This window comes from Hemicordylus capensis, chromosome 1 (assembly GCF_027244095.1).
Source record: "Hemicordylus capensis ecotype Gifberg chromosome 1, rHemCap1.1.pri, whole genome shotgun sequence".
NCBI classification, from domain to species: domain Eukaryota; kingdom Metazoa; phylum Chordata; class Lepidosauria; order Squamata; family Cordylidae; genus Hemicordylus; species Hemicordylus capensis.
In genome coordinates, this window is record NC_069657.1 from 125,948,087 (window position 1) to 125,969,395 (window position 21,309).

General features: G+C 45.1%; 1 protein-coding gene across 15 annotated transcripts in view; it reads right to left on the bottom strand.

The window, feature by feature from the left end:
- Window positions 1-3,782: 3,782 nt before the first annotated feature.
- PTPN5 (protein tyrosine phosphatase non-receptor type 5) overlaps window positions 3,783-21,309 on the bottom strand; it is a 137,561-nt gene continuing 120,034 nt past the window's right edge. For 14 of the 15 annotated variants that reach the window (XM_053267451.1, XM_053267460.1, XM_053267490.1 and 11 more), the window contains 2 exons: window positions 20,122-20,235; window positions 3,783-4,400 (listed from right to left, as the gene is read on the bottom strand). In XM_053267451.1, the coding sequence (XP_053123426.1) occupies window positions 4,304-4,400; window positions 20,122-20,235 (211 nt within the window). In that variant the 3' untranslated portion in view covers window positions 3,783-4,303. The remainder of the gene's footprint in view (window positions 4,401-20,121; window positions 20,236-21,309) is intronic. The other variant, XM_053267549.1, reaches the window with a different exon arrangement.

Below are 21,309 nucleotides of genomic sequence, written 5' to 3' on the forward strand. Positions count from 1 at the left end.
GTGGGCAAGTGGGTGTCAATGGCAAAAGGAGCAACAGCAAAGCCAGCAGCCTCTGCTGGTCAGCTGCAGGTCCCTGATGAGGCATGGCATGCCCAGTGATGCCAATCGCCGATGCTAACCCTGCATACTGTTTTCATATGTGCATATTTTGAAACACAGTCATTGTGCACACCACTTTATTTTGTAATCATTAACTGTTCCTCTTCTGGGAAACTTGCCTTTCATTTCGGGCAAGATGGTGATTTATCAGACTCTCCTGACAACATAAAATCAGGATGAACTGGCGATCTTATCTTGAGAGAGAGATGCTCTTTATTTTGACAGTTTATCAAGGCGTATATGGAACATCTTTTTACCTTACAGTTATCCACCTGAAAAACAGCAACAACCTTCGTGTCCTCCTTCAAAGGAGAGCATGACCATATGGTGATGTGCCAAATGTGGTTATAGAATGGGATACAAGGAAATGCAAACTCTTATCAACATTGTGTGATTAGTACCAGCGCAGCAGGGAAATGCTTGACTAACAAGCAGAAGGTTGCTGGTTTGAATCCCCGCTGGTATGTTTCCCAGACTATGGGAAACACCTATATCGGGCAGCAGCGATATAGGAAGATGCTGAAAGGCATCATCTCATGCTGCGTGGGAGGAGGCAATGGCAAACCCCTCCTGTATCCTACCAAAGAAAACCACAGGGCTCTGTGGGCGCCAGGAGTCAAAATCGACTTGATGGCACATTTTACCTTTAATACTAAGCAGCCCAAACTTTATTGTACAGGTGCCAGTTAGTATTCTGTGATTGGCTTTCTTCATGTATAATTTAGTGCAGTAGATACTGTACTTGGATCCTTCCTGTTGTTGCACTGCTGCTGCAATGTTCTGCTGGAAAGATTCAGAAGCTAGATCTGCGGCAGAACCTTTCACATTTTTCCTGCACTAATCTTGTTGGGATCATTATTGGATTTCCAATCATGTACAGATAAGCAAAGTGCCTGTGCACCTCAGTGACTCCAGGTGCTGCAATAGCAGCAGCTGTTTGGACTAGCTCATGAAACATTTTACAGTGCTTCCTGTAATGCCCCGTATTTTGGACAAAGATCTCACCAAGTCCTTCATCCTGGCCACTGTCTCACCCCTTTCTCCAAAGCTACCAAAAATATAAAAAAAACTACAACCAAAAAGTTCTAGCATGGACACACATAAGACAGGATAGCTAAGTGCCCCTTGAAAGATACAGCTCTTAGTGACATTATGTCTGTCAAAATCCTCACACTAAATTATTTATTTCCAAAGCAAACTGGTAGAAGACTGACCAAAAGTCTTCTGACAGAAAGAGAACATTATAGGAGGAATCTGTGTGCTTCCAAGCAGACTTATTATTTTAACATGGGCCTCTTAGGGTAGATCTTTCACTTATTAAGATATTCTGGAGAGGACCTCTGCACATCTCTTCTGCTGAAAAGCAGTATATAAATATTCATCATATCTGTATCACTCATAATATGAAGTTCTATTCTTACAGCCAGAACATACCCACAGGTGTGTTGTGGTTTTTTTTTTTTTTTAAACACTCCTCATAACCGGACTTGAAACCTACTTCCTCTCTGATCTTCCCTAAATGAACATAAGAGAAACCAAGTAACCATTTTTTTCCTTTGTTCAGTGAACGTTTATTATCTCTGCTTCATGTTGGAGCCTTTTTATTTATTTATTTTAAGCTCCTATAGCCTATTTTCCTTATGCTCATTTTAGTAAGAGACCAGATGACTCTGCAGAAAGAGCTGCTCAGGGTTCTTTCCATCCCCTCCCTGGGGGTGAATTATCACAGAAGCCTTTACCTTATAAGAGTAAAGAAGAAGTCTCGCAGCTGCCACTGGGACTTGAAGAACTCAGGTCGGATGTAATAATAAAATCTTGACTCAGGCAAGCACTACAAATCTTCTCTTCAAGGCACATGCTGTTATAGGAACTGCCTCTCTCTCTTGGGTTCTCAGGTGTGTATATATTTAAGAATAAAGCCTGGAAGCAGGTTGCTTTGAAAGAAAGACTGTGATTGCTAGCACGAGAGATAATATTCCCTTCCCTTCTGTCTCTGATTTTAATATTTAACATTCCTCAACAGAACTCTGGACAAGGAACATTTTATACAAGTAGTAGGAAAACCACTTGGCAAAGCCTTTGGAAGAGGCTCGGGGACCTGTAGTGGTGCTGAGAGTTGCTTGCATTAACCCTCTCACACTGGTGTCACAATGAATGTGAGCCATTGTACATTTGAACATGATTGTATGCTGCTTTGGGGGCATCTGTTGCAAAGTGAACAATATATTTTAATAAACCTTGTAAATTACATAAAGTAATTTTTCTGCTTTGGGCAAACAGGCTCTACAGCCCGTGTCATATCAGCTATATAAATAACACTTGAAAACATGTGTAAATACATCCAAAGCCCAACAGTTAACTCTGGTGATACCTTGACAGTAAGTATCAATTATTTAAGGGGGGGGGGGATCTGTGAAGATGCATCTCATGTTAAATGTTCATTTTTGAACAAAGCGTAAGTTTTAACTAGAGGTATCCATATGGGCTCTCTCTTTTGCTGTACAGAAATTTAAAAAAATCTGGCTAAGGTTTTCAAAAGTGATTTGTGATATTACTGGTTTAGGTAAAAACAAATGCCTTCACCCCCTCAATAAGGAAAGAAAGTTGACCATTGCAATACCAAAGGGGGAGAAATAATGGACATTGATGTAAGTGATGCTGTCCTCTACACATCACAAAAATGGATCTAGGAGCACTTTTGTTAAGCTAGCTCTTAAGGCTCAGATGTCACATGAGAAACAGCAAACGAAGGATTTGGATTTGCAGTGGTGTCACCAGAAACTTCACCTTAAGGATTTTAAATGGAAAATGACATATAAATATTAAAACTCTGTGACATGGCCACCTGTGAAGTTGCCCTGTCCTGTAAAATTATGGTCTGATCAATTCAAAGAATCAATCTGCTAATTTCTGTTCAGTGGTAATACATGGATGGAAGTCTAATCACAGAGTTTGGTCAACTCTTCTAGACAAATGGTTACAAAAGGATAAGGAGGTCATCTGCTCAAGCCACTTTGTACTTCAGAAAGTCCTTCCATACATTATTGTGAGTTACAAGCAAACAGTAGAACACATAATACCAATGTATGCAGATGGCGTCAGATAACCCAAATATGTCAAGTCACATCCGACAGGGAAAACCAGCATTCCTCCTATGCAGGTTGGTAACCAATTTGGCCAGAGTGAAAATCCACCACAAATATGTTGATGAGTTAGACCAATTAACTTTATGGGTTTTGTGGTTTGTGTGGATCCAGGCTCAAGTCATGGTAAAGTGTTTGAGTGCTTATTTATTTGCCCGTCTCACAACTCAACCCATTGTTATTGTGCCACTACAAAATCAAGGCATTATAATCAAGGTATTATAAACAAAATCAAGGTATTATAAACAAGACTGGGAACATGATGAGGCAGACTACATACTGAACTCCCATAGTACACTCAAAATTCATACTGCCATTTTGCTTGGGTGAACTGGCCCTAAGACAATAAAGCATATTCCATGCACTGAGTCCACCCAACAGGAAACCCCACTCCCCTGTCTTTCAAAATACTAAGAAATGCTGTAATGACAAGAAGAACAGCAGATTCAGAATAGTTTCTTTCCCTCTCATTTTGGACTGCAGCTACCTTGTAGGCACTGTTTGTTTTTAATAAGCAAACATATCAGGCTTGAAACATGATTTCAGTATGAATCCACTTGAATCCTTTAATGCAGAGGTTCAGATCTCATGATATACACAGTATCCGGTAGTTTAAAATGTAAAAACAATCAGAAAAAAAAAGGCAAGAGTTACTTTTCAAGCTTAGTAAACATACATTACAGACTTCAGCAAGACATTTATCAAAGAATTTCACACTGTATTTGGATCTAGTAGCAATTCTGCTTTTGCTTAAAATAGCAAATCTGACAGTGAGGTTTTAAAATTTTGTAACAAATGAAGCTACTGATCTTATTTACAATATAAATAGGCCTTTGTTTTGGGGGTGAGGAAGATGATATCCTGTCACATGTTGAAGACAAGCAATATTTTAGCTCTTAAATGCAAAATAAAGCAATATGAAAGTAAAACTATATATATTTATATATGTATAAATAAATATCTTCTTCTCTGAAATTTCCACGTGTTTCTTCTGAGCTCCGTAATACATACAATTCTGGTCAGAGTTCTGTTGATTTGTGTCATAACAAAGTTTTCTGAATCTATTCTTCTGCTGCGGCTCTAGAAAACTGCTTTTCAAATAAGCTCATGACATGATGCACAAACTGATACTGTTCACTGGTCTGGATCATTCCTCCCCTGGAAAGAGAAACGGGGGTGGGGGTGGGGGTGGGGAATGAACACAGTGTCACTTTTGTAGCTGAATAAAAATGACAAAAGCCAGACAGTGCAAATGGAATCTGATCAAGCGACTGATTGAAAATCCAGATAGGAAGAAAATTTCATTATACTAACAACCTGATTGCTATCTGATCCTTTAGAAACAATTATCAAGAACTACAGGTTACTCACCTGTAACGTTGGTTCTTCTAGTGGTCATCTGTACTACACATATGGGCTATGCGCCTGCGCAGAGACCACGTCGGAATCTAACAAGCTCGATTTCTCCTGCTTTGGGCGGAAACCCCGCCCCCCAGCCACTATATGCGGCTGCGCCACTCCTCATCCCCTCAGTCACAGAGTCAAGCTTCAGTGACCCTTGCAGGGAGGACCGGAGGGTGTGTAGAAGTACAGATGACCACTAGAAGAACCAACATTACAGGTGAGTAACCTGTAGTTCTTTGACGTGGTCTCTGTCTTCTACACATATAGGCGCATAACAAGCAAGCACCCAAGTGGGGCGGGGGGGGGGGATGGGACAGAGGCAACAGGTAAACAACCAGGAAGAATTTATTTCAGGACCAGCAGCTCAACAGAAAATCGATTGCAGGACACTCCTGCCAAATACAGCATCATTACGAGCTCTAACACTGATAGCATAATGCTGAATAAATGAATGGGGTGAAGCCCAAGTAGCTGTCTGACAGATAGCGTCCAACGGGACTGCCCGATCAAAGGCCACAGAGGCCGCGGCAGACCTAACAGAGTGAGCCTTCACAGGGGGAGCAGCTGCTTACAGGCCAGTTGATAACACAATTCAATAGTGGAGACGATCCACCAGGACATGGATTGAGCCAAGACCTGAAACCCTTTCCGTGGCCCATTGTAAAAAACAAACAAAGAAGGGGACTGCCTCCACTCAGCAGATCTCTGCACATAAAAGGACAGAGCCCTAAAAGGACAGGCAAAGTGAGTGGAGATGAGTGGTGAAACATGGACACTTAGGCAGGCACTTGACATCCGTCCTGAGTACTACTCTGTCCTTATGGAACTGCAGGTACAGTTGGTCAGCCCGCAGGGCCCGCAACTCACTAACCCTCCTGGCGGAGGTAGCGGCCATCAAAAAAGTGACCTTCCAAGTCAGAAGACGAGGGTCAATAGAAGTCAAAAGCTCAAAGGGTGGCCTTAGCAGACCAGCCAGAAATACAGACAGATCCCAGGCAATGACATGACCGGATCGTCTGGAAACAAGTGTTGCAGACCTTTCAGGAAACCAGATCTTCAGGACCTTTCAGGAAACCAGATCTTTGAACCATGAAATCCGGTCAGAGGGAGAACGGGCCACAATGGCAGCCAAATATACCTTAATGGAGGCAAGTTTCAACCCAGATTCCTTAAGGGACAACAGATAATTACAAATGTCCTTTCCAGACGGATTACAAGCATCAAGCCCATGCAGGGTGGCAAAGGACACAAAGCGAGTCCACTTGTGATTATAAGACTTCCGTGTAGATGGCTTCCTAGCAGCCACCAACACCTCTCGCAGTCTCAAGGGGAAGTTGGGAGGACCCGCCATGCAGTCAAGTGGAGGGACCGAACATCCGGGTGTAGCATCCACCCCTGTTCCTGAGACAACAGGTCCGGCAGGACAGGCAGACGTCTCAAGTCCACCGCTAGGTTCATCAGGGCCAGAGACCAAGGACTCCGGGGACACTACAGGGCAATCAGGATAGCCTTGGCTCGATCCACCCGCAGCTTGCACAGGACTCTGGGAAGAAGTGGGAACAGAGGGAACACATACAAGAGAGGTCCTGCCCAGGACCAGACAAAGGCATCTCCCGCAGAGCCCTCACCCACTCCCCTTCTGGAGCAGTAGAGGGAACATTGTGCAGTTTCCTGGGAAGCAAACAGGTCCAGACTTGGAACTCCCCAATCCACAAAGATGTCCCTCAAAACACCCTGATGCAGCATCCACTCATGGGAGACCACGGTCAACTTGCTCAGGGAATCTGCCTGAACATTTAGGACACCCTGGATATGCACTACCAGGGGTGACACCCCGTTGTCCAGGCATCAATGCCACAGATCCATGGCCAGAGACAGAAGGCTCCTCAAGGAAGTGCCACCCTGGTGACTGAGGTAGGCCTTTGCCGTTGTATTGTCAGTTTAAATTAGTACGGACTGGACCCCCAACAGGGGCAGAAAACCTTTGAGCACGTTGAAAATCGCCAACAGCTCCAGATAGTTTATGTGTTGAGTCTGTTCTTCTGGAGACCAGTGGCCACTCAGACAAAGGCCATCCAGGTGAATTCCCCAACCGAGCTCCGAGGCATCCATCGTGACCACTCGGGAGGGAGGAGGTGCCTGGAAAGGGGCACCAACGCTTAGGTGCCTGACCTCCGTCCACCAGTGAATCGCTGCTCGTACCCCTGGAGGGAGCGAATGCTGAAGATGACCCTGATCCCGAAGAGGATCGAAGACATCCAAAAACCACCTCTGAAGGAGGCGCATCTGAAAATGTGCGTGAGGTAGAACATAAGTACTGGACTCCATGTGGCCCAACAGGCGTTGTACAGAGCACAAGGTTTGCGGCCCTCCGGCCAAGAAGACCACTGCCAGTCTCCGAAGAGTTGTGATACAGGCCTCCGGGAAGAAGACCTTTTCCAAGGCCATGTCAAATATCCGTCCAATGAACTGAATCCGCCAAGTAGCATCCATCTGAGACTTTTGAGTTGAGGGCATGCCCTCTCTCTTGCTGTCACTCCCCTGCAACTGGTACTCAGAGGCATCCTGCCCCTGAGGCTGGAGGTGGTCTTCAGCCCTCCACCTAGTAGCCGATGATAGACCTCTCATCCATAAAGTTATCCAAACCCCTCTTAAAGCCATCCAGGTTGTTGGCTGTCACCACATCTCGTGGCAGAGAATTCCACAAGATTATGCATTGTGTGACAAATTACTTCCGTTTGTTGATCCTAGATTTCCTGGCAATCAGTTTCATGGGATGACCCCTGGTTCTAGTGTTGTGTGAGAAGAAGAAGAATTTCTCTCTATCCACTTTCTCCACACCATGCATGATTTTATAGACCTCTATCATGTCTCCCCGCAGTAGTCTTTTTTCTAAACTAAAAAGCCCCAGGTGTTGTAGTCTTGCCTCATAAGAAAGGTGCTCTAGGCTCCTGATCATCTTGGTTGCCCTCTTCTGCACCTTCCCAGTTCTACAATGTCCTTTTTTAGATGTGGTGACCAGAACTGTACACAGTATTCCAGGTGTGGTCGCACCATAGTTTTGTATAAGGGCATTATAATATTAGCCGTTTTATTTTCACTCCCCTTCCTAATGATCCCTAGGATGGAATTGGCCTTTTTCACAGGTGCCGCACATTGAGTCAACGCTTTCAATGAGCTGTCCACCACGACCCCAAGATCCCTCTCCTGGTCAGTCACTGACAGCTCAGATCCCATCACTGTATACTTGAAGTCGGGGGTTTTCGTTCCAATGCGCATCACTTTACACTTGCCAACACTGAACTGCATTTGCTATTTTGTCGCCCACTCCCCCAGTTTGGAGAGATCCCCTTGGAGTTCCTCACAATCAGTTTTGGATTTCACTATATGAAAGAAATTGGTATCATCTGCAAATTTGGCCACCTCGCTGCTTACCCCTACTTCTAGATCATTTATAAATTACCTAAAACGCACCGTTCCCAGTACAGATCCCTGGGGAACCCCACTTCTTACTTCCCTCCATTGTGAAAATTCTCCATTTATACCTACTATCTGTTTCCTGTCTTTTAGCCAGTTAGCAATCCACACATACTTGTCTCCTTATCCCATGACTGCTAAGTTTCCTCAGAAGTCTTTGATAAGGAACTTTGTCAAAAGCTTTTTGGAAGTCCAGGTATACTATGTCAACTGGATCACCTTGAGCCACACATTTGTTGACACTCTCAAAGAACTCCAAAAGGTTGGTGAGGCAAGATTTCCTTTTGCCGAAGCCATGCTGGTTCACAACCAGCAGGGCCTGTTCTTCTATTTGCTTTACAATTTTATTCTTGAGGATGCTTTCCATCAATTTGCCTGGAATGGACGTTAAGCTAACTGGCCTGTAATTTCCCGGATCGCCCCTGGATCCCTTTTTGAAAATTGGTGTTACATGTTGTTACATATCAGGATCGAACATAGTCGGAGCAGTTCGAGCTGCCATCCACTCGGTAGCGATCATAGGAACCAGGGTCCCAATGCCAGGAGCTGTAGACACACTCCGATTCCAAAAGAGGGGAACGATGCTCCATGGTGTGATAACAATCCCGATAATCTCAGACAGATCCTGCCGATATGCCGAGGATTGCTCTTCTTGGTATCGACGTGGAGGTGATTTACATCTAGGAATCCACGAAGCATTGGGATTCAACTCAGGTAAAGCGTAGGCTTCTTCCTCAGCCGAAGCACAAGTCGGGTTCCCCCGCCACAACCGAGTCCAAAAGCCCCGATGGCACAGGGGAAGCAGGATGCATTGATACTGAGGGGTTTTGCACCAGGCAGAGCAATGCCGTCTTGGCCTTCTTAGAGGTCGGGCCCAACGATCCCTTGGCGTCCATTGATCCCTTCCACTTAGGGGCCTGGGTTTGATCTTGATCTGTTGGGGAATGCTTCTGAGACTTCTTCTTCCTTGTCTTTACCCCTGACGAATTCGGAGGAATTGCAGAAGCCGCCTGAGGCTAGTAAAGAGGGGAGCTCCTCTGACCGCGCCCTATTGCTTGATGCTGCCAAAGGCCGAGCGTCCAAGGGCAATGATCCTGATACTAGGACCTGGTCCTCCATAGTATCGACAGCCGATCAGTCTGCCGACATCGAAGCACCCATTTTCAGAGTCTGTTTAATTTTTAAGGCTTCCGAAGAATGGAGAGCCAAATCCCACAGGGCAGCGTGCAAGCGAGAAGCCCTATTCCTGCGAGTCTGCTTAGTAAACTTCTGGCAATGCGGGCAGGTAGCGACAATGTGGGACTCCCCCAAACACAAGAGGCACTCTGCATGCATATCAGGGGAGGGAAGCTTCGATCCACAATGGATACACTTTTAAAAGTTCTTCGTACCTGGCATACACACCGAGGGCTGGCAGACCACCATGCTCCGTCCCAGCCGGGACCAGAGCTCAAAGGAAAGACCATTAAAAGAAAAACACAAAGGCGAAAAAACGCAACTGCACGAAGGAAAAAAACAAAGGGAAACTAGAGAGCCAACGAGTTGCAGAGCTGAAAGACACCATGATGTTCGCTGAAGCACAGACAAATAAAGACTGAGGGGATGAGGAGTGGCGCAGCTGCATATAGTGGCTGGGGGTGGGGTTCCTGTCCAAAGCAGGAGAAATCGAGCTTGTTAGATTCCGACGTGGTCTCTGTGCAGGTGCATAGCCCATATGTGTAGAAGACAGAGACTACGTCGAAGAAACATCTACCACAGATTCTGGAGTCTAAACTCAAGCACGTTGTCCTACAGAATTATGGCTGTGGAGAGAACTCAAACAACTCAACAGAAGTGGCTTAGAATAGCCAGCAGTTCAGTGACTAACTGGACACTAAAAACACATTATGTTTAACATACATATATGCTGTGTACAGTGCATGCATGTACAGATATGCACACTCGTACAATTATTCTCATTTTATGTTGAATGCATGTGTAGCAGTCCACTTCCGATATGTGCCTGCATTTAACAAGATATATACCTAGGCTCACTTTTAAAATGAACATATATACAGTCATTTAGGGATGCACATGAACCGGCGTTTGGACGGTTCGGTGGCAGGGGAGGGTTACCTTTAAGGAGCACGAAGGGTGCCCCATCCCCCCCCCCATTTCCTCCCTGGCGCTGTCACCAAAACCACTGATGCGGGGCTGCTGCATACCTCCTTGCAGCTCCGGTCAGCGTTGTGCCGGAAGTGGTCAGTGCACATGCGTGACGTGCACATGTGCACCGGCCACTTCTGGTACGATGCTGACTGGGGCTGCATGGATGTATGCAGCAGCCCCGCACCAGTGGTTTTGGTGACAGCGCCAGGAAGGAAATGCGGTGGGGGGGATGGGGCACCCTCCCTGCTCCTTAAAGGCAATACTCCCTGCCACCGAACCGTTTGAACACTGGATCTCTGAACCGGTTTGGCGGTCTGTAAAAGGACCACCAAACTGGTTTTTGTAATCCTTACAGTCATTCAGACAAACATATGTACATGTGTACAGACACCTAAACACATGTACAATGTAACATCTGAATAGGGCTTGGAAGTGTAGGGAACTGTCCTAAAGGACAACAGATAACATTTCCAGGGACACCACTCATGCTTATTCCAATAAACCAGCAGTGATGATTCAATGCTGGTCCCAAAGGAGACCTGTGTGGGCAGAAACCATCCTTCCTGCTTTCTGGCTGCATGTGTCAGAAGTCCTGGAACAGTACTGCCAGTTCTTAAATCAAGGTCCATCAGGAAGTTTCATTCATTCATTCATTTATCTCATTTATTTCATTTATAAACCGCCCCATCCAGAGGCTCTGGGCGGTGTACAACAACATTCTTTTGATGCTGAGATGGCTTATAAACAAACAAACAAACAAAAATAGAAGTTGCACACATATTCCCAAAATGGACAATTACAAACTCAGGTTTCATATTGCCTGACGTTGGCATAAACCTTGCTAAAAGAATCTAAAATAGACCACAGTCCTTCCCCTTCCCCACTTTTTTTGTGATGGACAGAAACCACAAATGGAATCAACAGCACTTCCCTAATGGCTTCTGATGTCCTGGAATAAGTATTACTAATGCTTGCTGGCTAATCCCCCCAAAGACTTTGGCAAGTTAATTAAAACCTAAACAAAGTGGACTACACTCCCCTCTGACTGCCCATCCTCATGATAGGTTGCTCTTCCTTAAGAGCCATCTCTGAAAGAGCAGTAGAAACAGGCTGAAAAGGAAAGGTTCTGCACCACACATCTGGCCCAGAATTTCACATTCTGAAAACTACTGATCCCCTTTTATTTTTAAAAATGACATTTTTAGATCTTGTGGCTGTGGGGGTAAAACTGAAAATATATGTGTAGTACATGGTTAAAATCCCAGGAAGAAGAAGAAGGCTAAGCAGGACTTTAAGGGATGGGGCTTCTTGTTCCTTTTGCATGGCTGGCAGATGGATGTAGCTATCTGACAATTAAGAGAACCTTTAGGCATCCTTTTCCAGGTGCCTCCTGGGTGGCTATTTGACACAGGGCCTTTTTCTATGCTGGCACTCAAATAATGGAATTCTCTCCCTAGACATGTTCGTCTGTGAGTCTCACTGTGTTTTTGCAGGCTTCTAATGGTACCTGAGATCCTTCAATAGCCTTATCTAATATGCTTATCTTTTTATCTGCTAGTTTTGCTGTCTAATCTTGTTGGGTGGAACTGAATTATTGTAAGATGCCTTAGGGATTGTTTATGCTGAATGGTGGGGTAGATACGTTATGCAAAGTATGAACATGTGCATCAAATTGCCATTATTTAGGTGGGGAAATGGGCATTGCTTTTGTGCAGAATTTGTTCTTAAAAAACAACAACCCAACCCAACAAAATATAGACTATGATGAGCACAAGTTACATGTTTCAGAAAGAATAAAATAATATTTTTCTGTGACTGAAAATTCTTGGAAACAAGAGATATCACCCAAGGTAGGCTGGATTTCTTTCTTTCTTTTTTTAAAAGTGAAGCCACGTAACTTACATTCCTAGCACCAGCCATTAGAAGTGGGTCAAGCAAAGTGGAAACACAAGGCATTTCCAAGAAGTCGCACCACTTTTAGCCTACTTTCCTTAAGGAAAGTAAGCTTATGAGATCACCCGACATCCTATGTGTGTGTCCATGTGGCTGTGTGTCCTCCCATCAACTTCGCAATGCCTGGACCAATATGAACCAAATCTACAGTTGTAGGGACAGATTGTGACAAATGCAGACCTCCATCATCTTGAAGCAGAGCATCACCTCTCACAGACCCTCCCTTCACTAATCCCCTAATCTTATCTGACACAGGAGATAGGGCTGCTTTGCATCTCACCACCCAGAGGGGAAGAAATTAGCATACTCTTTGAATTACGGACAGGTGTGAGACCCAGTCGGCTGGGAGCCAGATCCTTCCCTCTCTCATGGCTTAAAGCTAGATGGCAAAGGCCTGGCCCGTGTTCACCTGATCACCGTTCTTCATCTGCATAAATGGGTGTTCAACGGGAGAAGCTGTAGAGATTTATGCTCTCTCAGCCAAGGACCTGCCTACTGATAGACTAAGGTAAACTCAGTGCTTGTCAGTCAGTAAATGCTTTTTTGTATTTTCTTTTCAATTCCTGTATTCCTTTCTTTACTCCCAATTCTACCCTATTCCCCCACAGTTCCTTATTCTGTGTGCCACCCTTGTGTCTTAATGTAGTTTATATACATAGAAGTGGCTTCAGTCTGATTTAACAGGTTCTGGAGGGTTACTTGCAAAGCTCTTCCCCATGTGCCGTGTAAGGTCATTCGCTACTATTGCGTTGTTTTCAGCATTTTGTCTAGGGCTGGGTTGTGTGGACTCTGGCTGTACAGTGCCTGTAAGTGCCAAGCCGGACAGTTCTAGGTTGTTGAAGCCGTGTCTAAGCCTGGTCAGTGGCTTTAGTCAGTCTTCAACTGGTGGCAGCCTACCCTGAAGGAGCAGTGTGCTCCTAGATTTGGGATCAGAGCAATCTCTCTACTGAGGATAGATCCCAGGAAAGCATAGAGTTACCCCCGTTTCATCACACACATCAACAGCTTAGTTTGTGATGATGTCATTCACCCCAATTCAAGATGGTGGACACATAAACATTTGAGGTGCAAGTGAACCTTGCCTAACCAATTTGCCTAACCAAAACTTGTGAACTGCCTTATTTGAACCAAATTTGCTACAGCTGTAGGGAAACAAAGGGACACTTTAACTGTGTAGTTTGTAATGATGTCATTCACCCTGATTCAATTTAGTGGATGCATGAATGTTTGAGGTACAAGTGGGCTAACTTATGGACCATCTAGCCGATTTGAACCAAATTTGGTACAGTTGTAGTGAGTGACACATAGGGATACCTCAACGGTGTAATTTGTGAAGATGTCATCACCCTAATTCAAGATGGTGGATGCATGAACATTTGAGGCGTAAGAGGGCTAGCTTGTGAACCACCAAACCGATTTGAACCAAATTTGCTAAAGCTGATGGGACACCTCAACAGCATAGTTTGTGATGATGCCATCCACCCCAGTTCAATATGCAAGATGTGTGAACATTTGAGGCATAAGTGGGCTAACTTGTAAACCACATAACTTGTGGAAATTTGAAATTTGAAACAAATTTGCTATAGCTGTAGGGACACATAGAGATGGCTCAAGGGCATAGTTTGTAAAGATATTGTCCACCCTGATTCAAGATGGCAGATGCATGAACATTTGAGGCTCAAGAGGGCTAACTTGTGAACCACCTAACTGATTTGAAACAAATTTGATACAGCTGTAGGGACACATAGGGATGGCTCAAGGGTGTAGTTTGTAATGCTGTCACCCACTCTGATTCAAGATGGCAGATGCATGAACGTTTGAGGTGCAAGTGGGCTAACTTGTGAACTGCCTATCCGATTTTAAACGAATTTGCTACAGGTTTAGGGATACATAGGAACAGTTCAATGGCACAGTTTGCAATGATGTAATCCACTCCAATTCAAGATGGCAGATATGTGAATGTTTAAGGCTGAAGTGGGTCTAATTTATGAAGATGGTAATTATCAATTAAGATTATAGTGAATGTAGGCAGATTAGTTCTTACCAGAACAACTTGTTTAGAACTGTTTCCATCCAATACATCATTGTCAAGTAACCTTATTTCTCTGCTGAATGTGGTACTGAAAAATGTATTTCAACCAGCTCATGAACCAAAAGAAATGTTAGTCATCATTTGTGGTAATTACTGTTCATGCAAACCCATCAGTAGCAAAACTATTGCACCCTGAAGTTGAAAAACAGAAACAGCAGGATGGCCTTCTAATTACAAAACCACAGGAAATGAGGTTTCCTTTTCTTACACTGACTGCTAGGATGCTGCTTCCTCTCCTTACCACATTTATAAAAAGCCATCTCTCTGCTTGCTATTTCACAGAAATTAGGTGGGGGCAGCGGGAGGGAGAGCGTCAACATTTCCCTACTATTGTGTGCCAGAGGGAAGAATTCTAATAGAAGCTTCAACAGCTTTGAGGGAAAATACTGAGCATTTTTAAGTGCTGGGCCAAAAGGCCGTTAGAGAAAAATCCTGAATATCTCTTCTTTATCTAACATGTGCATTTCTAAAAGGTTGGCACTGTACTTTTTTTACAAAATAGGGCCTTAAAAAGGGTGCTGGAATCCAAATAGCAGCACCTTGAAGAATAACCTGAAGAACAACAGTGGTGGCCATTGCATGAGACGAGGTGAGGCAGTCACCTCAGGCAGATGACTAGGGCACTAGCAAGGTGGCAAGAGGCCATTCTGCCACCTGCTTTTTTAAAATGGGGGGAAGCAGAGGAGGAAAGTGCACATGGAAGTGGGGGGGGATTTGGCACCCAGCCTCAGACACATTGAGGTTTTGAGTCACCACTGGTACCACAGTGGGATTGTGAATACCACCCTTCCTCTTTTGCACAAGCAAATTTGGACTAATGAAATCAGGTAATACATTAAATCTACTGATCACACTAGCAAAGCTCGAAGTCCCTTTTCCATAAGGGTCACTGGAATCTGTACTTTATCCCTAAGCTTTGGAAAACTTGAGGCATCCTGACATTTTGAAGCAAAAGGGATTTTCCCCTTAAACACTTCCTCTGCAAACAGAGAAGTTAAAGTTATTTTACTATATTTTTAGGGTTTTATGAAGATTGTGTTCACACAGGGAAGGAGAGCGGCCCTCATTTTTTCTACTGGGCCACTGTGTTGACTGCCCTGACGGCAACTAGTTCAGAATGTCACTAAGCTGGGAGGAGTTAGGTGCTTAGTCTGAACTAAGAATTCTCACTAGAACTCTATTTCTAATGGTCCACATGATGCGCAGTGCAACAGCAACATTGCCAATTGGCCAGCACTGCTGCACATGTTGCAGGCAGCTCTGGTGGTGTTGCGCAAGAAGGCCATTTCTCATGGAAGTAGTGCTGCACAACTGTGGGCATGCTATGTTGCACAACTTCCCGCTTATGAAACACTGACAGTGCTGCCTGCAATGTGTGCAGCAGTTCTGGCTGATCAACAACACTGCTTTTGCATCACAAATTGTCTGGGCCAATGTCTGGGATCAACCCTGGTCAATGTGGAGAAATTATATTAGAAGAAGAAATCACATACCACCTCTCTGTCAGCACTGCATAATATGAATACAAATATGATGAATATTTATATACCGCTTTTCAACAAAAGTTCTGAAAGCAGTTTCTAAAGATATCCTCTCTAATAAAACCCTTGGTGTCTGTCCGTGGACGGACACCAAGGCGTGCGTTCGTGCCTCCCTGGCCTGTTCTGGGCATGCGCACAGCGCATGCCCAGAACAGAGCAAGGGACAAACGAACGACAGGACCCGGCGACCATCTTGGGCAGCCAGAAATGGCTGCCCCGAAGAAGCTGGGTAAGCGGCGGTGGGGGACACTGGCCGAGGCGCGGCTGAGGCGGGGGGAGGAGGCGGCGGGGGAAGCCAGCCGAGGTGGTGGCGGAGCCGCTGCCGCGGCCTGGCGCCACCGCCGAGGCCTGGCGCCGCCGCCGAAGCCGGGCGGCTGAGAGACCTTAGGGCCCTTGCCCGGCCGGGGAGACCAGCCGGGAATGTGAGGCGGGGGCGGCCCGGACCGGCAGCGTGGCCATGGAGGTGGTGGCGAGGGGAAGACTGGGCCCGGGCCCACTTTCGTCAAGTGAGTGAAGTTGCCGGGTGGGTGGGTGGTGGGTGGAGCGCAAGAGTCTTCTGGGCAGGGGGGAGGTCAAGAGGGAGTGGGGGAGGTCAAGAGGGAGTGGGGGAGGGCAAGAGGGAGTGGGGAGGGGAGGGCAAGAGGGAGTGGGGCAAGAGGGAGTGGGGGAGGGCAAGAGGAGGAGGGGGAGAGCAAGAGGCAGTGGGGCAGGGGGGAGGAGAAAGGGCAAGAGGGAGTGGGGCAAGAGGGAGTGGGTCATGGGGGAGGGGAAGGGCAAGAGGGAGTGGGGCAGGAGGAGGGGAAAGGGGGGGAGGAAGGGAAAGGGCAAGAGGGGGAAGGGGAAGAGGGAGTGGGGGAGGGGGAAGGGAAGGGCAAGAGGGAGTGGGGAGGGCAGGAGGAACTGGGGGAAGAAAGTGGGAAAGAGAGAAGTGAGGAAGGAAGGAAGAAGAAAGAAAAAGGAGAAAGGAATGAGGGAGAGGGACAAAAAAGGGGGGGAGGAGCACCCAGCCCCAAAGAGCGAGCCCGTTAAAGGAAAAAAAAGAAAGAAAACAGAAAGATGGGAGTGAGAAGAGGTGGAATAAAGGAAAGAGACGGAGAGGGAGGGAGAAGAAAGGAAGGAAAGAAAACAGAGAAAGAGGGAGAGAAAAGGAAGGAGTGAAAGAGAGAGAGAGAAAGAAAAATGGAACGGAGGGCGAAATAGAGAGGGAGAAGGAATAAAGGAAACAACAACAACAAAAAGGTACTAGCGCCCGTTATTTTAACGGGCTTAAAAATACTAGTAAACAAATAAATAAAATGGCTCCCTGTCCCCAAAAGGCTCACAATCTAAGGAAGAAATATAAGATAGACACCAGCAGCAGTCACTGGTAGGATGCTGTGCTAGGCATGGATATAGCCAGTAGCTCTCCCCCTGCTCAATAAAGAGAACCACCACTTTGAAGAGGTGCCTCTTTGCTCAGTTAGCAGCAGGGGCCTATCAGGCCTTTATACCTTTGGGATTTAGGAGTTTTCACGCCAGATGGAAGGTCTTCAGAGCTTTCAGCCGTAGCAGGTAAGACAATACATACTTGTAGCAAGACAATACATACTTGTAGCAAAAATGTATATTGCCCTAGTTCAAACTGCTTTTAAAAAAGAACACATTTTCTTAAGAGCATATAGTGGAGAGCATCATACATACAAAAACAATGTGGGATGTGTGACCCACAGGAACATATCTTTGCATGTGGAAAGGGATTTTCAGGGGAGAGGAGAAATACAAAAATGGCCCCATGCCTCCTTCTGTGCCTGATCTACTGCACAAGAAGTCTTCAGCATAGGGACACTGAAGACTCCTTGGGGACCCACAACCCTTCTTCCATCCCCAGAAGGCTGTGGATCATGTGGGACACTGGGATTTACTTTGTAAACGAAATAACCTTGCATAGGTTATTGTGTGTCTATTACAGTGATTGTACCACAGAATTCCTATAACAGCTGGGGCTCCTTTCATGCAACACCTTCCCTCCCACTTCCTGTTTAGAGATTTTGTCAAACCACAAAGGATACTTTCAAGGGTTCTTATTTGACATCTTGCTCTTGGCTCATGTGAATGAACACAATTTGCTGTGGGTTCCATTCATACACAGAGCTATCAGCAATGGCATTCATACCCAGTGAATTTTATTGTATTATGAAAACGTAATAACTTTTGGCTTGGATGCACCAAGGTCCTAAAATGAGTAGAAGGCACTTCTCTCTCATGCAAAGGAGGGGGACAGCCTGCACTTCTGCTGACTCCCCCCAGCCCCATATCACACACCATCTCAGAATGTCTACTGACCCTCAGAAATAGCTTTAGGAGTGGAGTATAAAGGGCTACAGCCCAATTGCATGAATGGAATTGGGCTGTCGTTCAACGAGAGCTGTGGTTCTTTGGATTCAAGCACTTATTTGAAACTTAGTGGGAATACATTTATTTCTCCACTGGATGCGCTGGCATCCACTACAGTAGACTATCACCAGAGATTCGGCTGGTCTGCATCTCTCCACAGTGGGGTAACAAGCATTTCTTATTCTGCTTCCCACTGAGCATAATAATTGTTCCTCTGTAATAGGTTTTAGTATGAAGTTGAATGTATTTAAATAAAATAAAAACACTTTGGTTTATTTTTCATGAAAATTCTTTACTTGCTTCTATTCATTAGCATTGTTGGGTAGAGTAACACAATGTATTTCCCCATTTTCTATTTCTTTCCGGAACATCCTAGCAACTCTTCTCAAGGGTCTATAGTAAGATGTATGAGAATCTTGATGTGCCCAGTTTTTATTGCCGGGGATGAAAACTGCAGGTGCATAACATCTATGCATGGTCACCCTGTGGGAAATATACTATGCCATGACTTCAAAGGAGTCACACTGGAAGATCAGAACCTTTTGGGAGTGACACTGGTGCTGGATCTTCTGTGTCAGACTCTTCTGCCTTTGAAAAACTTCATAGCTGTTTTCTGCTTCTTGCCTCCTTAGAAAAGTGCAGAAGCATCAAATTTCCTGCCACGTAATTTCTAGTCTTCCTGGTTGCAGAGGTAGTGGCTGTGTATGCCCACTAGGTGGCATTCTGGCTACAGTAGTTACTGAACAAGTGCTAGTTTTTCCAATCTAGGCTTAAGGTCACTTCTCATGTTCTAAGTGGAAGACAGGATCCGTGCTAGTTTCGAAACATCTGTAAAGATGTCTTTCCAGATCTATGTGTGCTTCTGCATGTTTAATTTAATAAGAGCATTCAGAGTCTCAGAGGTCATTTTACTCACCCAATATCATTTGCCCACTTATCACATGGTACCAGGGAACTCGACTAATTTAATCTATTTAATTCATTAAAAGTCTAATCTTGAATTTAGTGGGGCATATACCAAACGTACACAAGATTGTGGCCTAAAGTTTAATTTGTTTTATGTTTTTTGAGAGCAATCCTAAACATTCTATTAAGTCAAAGACCAATGAAGTACTAAGCTGAATTAGTTCAGCTCACCAAATCAGTATTTTTGAAACTATGAATATATTTATTACATGTCAATGCATGAGTTTGCATGCAAATTCACATGTAATTAATTTAGATCTCTATATATAATTCTCTTAGACATACCCGTCGCTAATCCCATGTGTGGCAGCTCTCGCGAGAGTTCGTGAGTGAGGGGAGGGGGAAAGCGACGGTGGCAGTGAACATAAGGCCAATGGACAGGCCAGTGAATGGGTGGGTAGGTGGGCAGGCAGACGGGCGGGTGGAGAAAGAAAGCAGTGGTGGCGGCTGGTGGGGGCGGGGTGAAAGCGGTAGAGGGAGAAAAAGTGGCGGCCGGCCAGAGAGAAAAAACATTGGAGGGGGGAAGAGGAGCGGGGAGGGCTGGGCATGAGGGGCCAAGACTGAGGGAGAACTAGAGGCACAGATGCTCTGCGCCTGGGCCAGCTAGTTTTAATTAATTCTTTAAAAGCTGGTTTTTTGTTTTTATTCCACTGATGTCCCCAAAAACTATAATGTACCCTTTTTTATTATCATCATCATCATCAATAGAATAAAAACTGTCTTCAAGAAAATAATTTTAAAAGGCAAGAGTGAACACAGCCTTAAAGTGAGGATTAAAAGTCATCCTTTCTGTTGTGTACCTAGCATCCATTCCCTATAGCACTTTCCATAGAACACTTTGGACAATAGCCAGCTTGTTCATATGCAATCGAATTCCAGGGCACCAGAGCTCCTTTTTCAAATAACACAAAGAGGCTTCTCTTACCTATCGAGCCGCAGCTGGCAGGTTGTTCTGAGTATGTCAACTGCACCCTCATTCTTCAACTGTTTGCAGCAAATACTTGTGGCAATAAAGCAGCCAGTCCTCCCAATCCCTGCACTGGCCAGAGGAACAACAGAAAATGAGAGGAAAATCTTCAGAATGAGCATTAACATTTATTTAACTATTCAAATTAGGTCTTCGTCAAATGTATAAAGCCAGCAGAACAACTTAAAAGCAAACAGGCATGAGTGTTCAGATATCTACACAGCTAAAATGTGCACAATAGATTTAGCCCCCTTTTTCAGGATATGCTTCCAGTGTGGCTCTTTGTAAAAGACAACTGGCCCACTCTGAGGCATGGGATAAAAGTAAGATATATATCTATACCAAAGAAGGGTCCCCCCACCTAGTCAAACACAATGTGGTATGGTGTCGTGCACAACACCTGCTTTGGACGGGCTTGCTTAGTAAATTTTAAACAGACTGAACCAGAGTCAAACTTATGTGCTTCTCCCAAACAAAGGAGACACCTGATAAGTAGGGGTGTGCAATTCAGATTTTCGGTGTTTCCATTCAGATCTGAACCGAAACACCTCGTTCTGTTTTGTATCCGAATATTGCCCATCCGAATCACCCCTGATTTGATTCGGATCCGAATTAATCAGAATCCGAATCAATTCGGATTAAAAAACGGGTCCTGGGGCCAAAAGAGTGGGGTGGGGTGGTAGTGCCCAATGGGTGGAGGCTACCACCCAAATTTCAGGGGGATTGGCCAAAGGGCTGATTTTTGGTGAATTTTTGAAGTTTTAGTGTTTGGGGGGCAGATTGGGGGCATAACGTGGGATCTGGGCCAAAAGAGTGGGGTGGGGTGGTAGTGCCTAATGGGTGGAGGCTACCACCCCAATTGCAGAGTGATTGGGCAGAGGGCTGATTTTTAGTGAATTGTTGAAGTTTACGTGTCTTTAAGGTTTCCCCCCTTTCGGTATAATGGAGGGTGTATTGCTTCACGTCGGGGAAAGGGGTGGCCTAGAGCAGTGTGGGGTTGGTGGTAGTGCCGGGTAGGGGCAAGGAAGCTACCTGAATTTTTTCAAAGGATTTGGGCAGAGGGCTGATTTTTGGTGAATTGTTGAAGTTTACATGTCTTTAAGGTTTTTCCTCATAAGGTATAATGGAGCTTTCAGCAGCCCCATA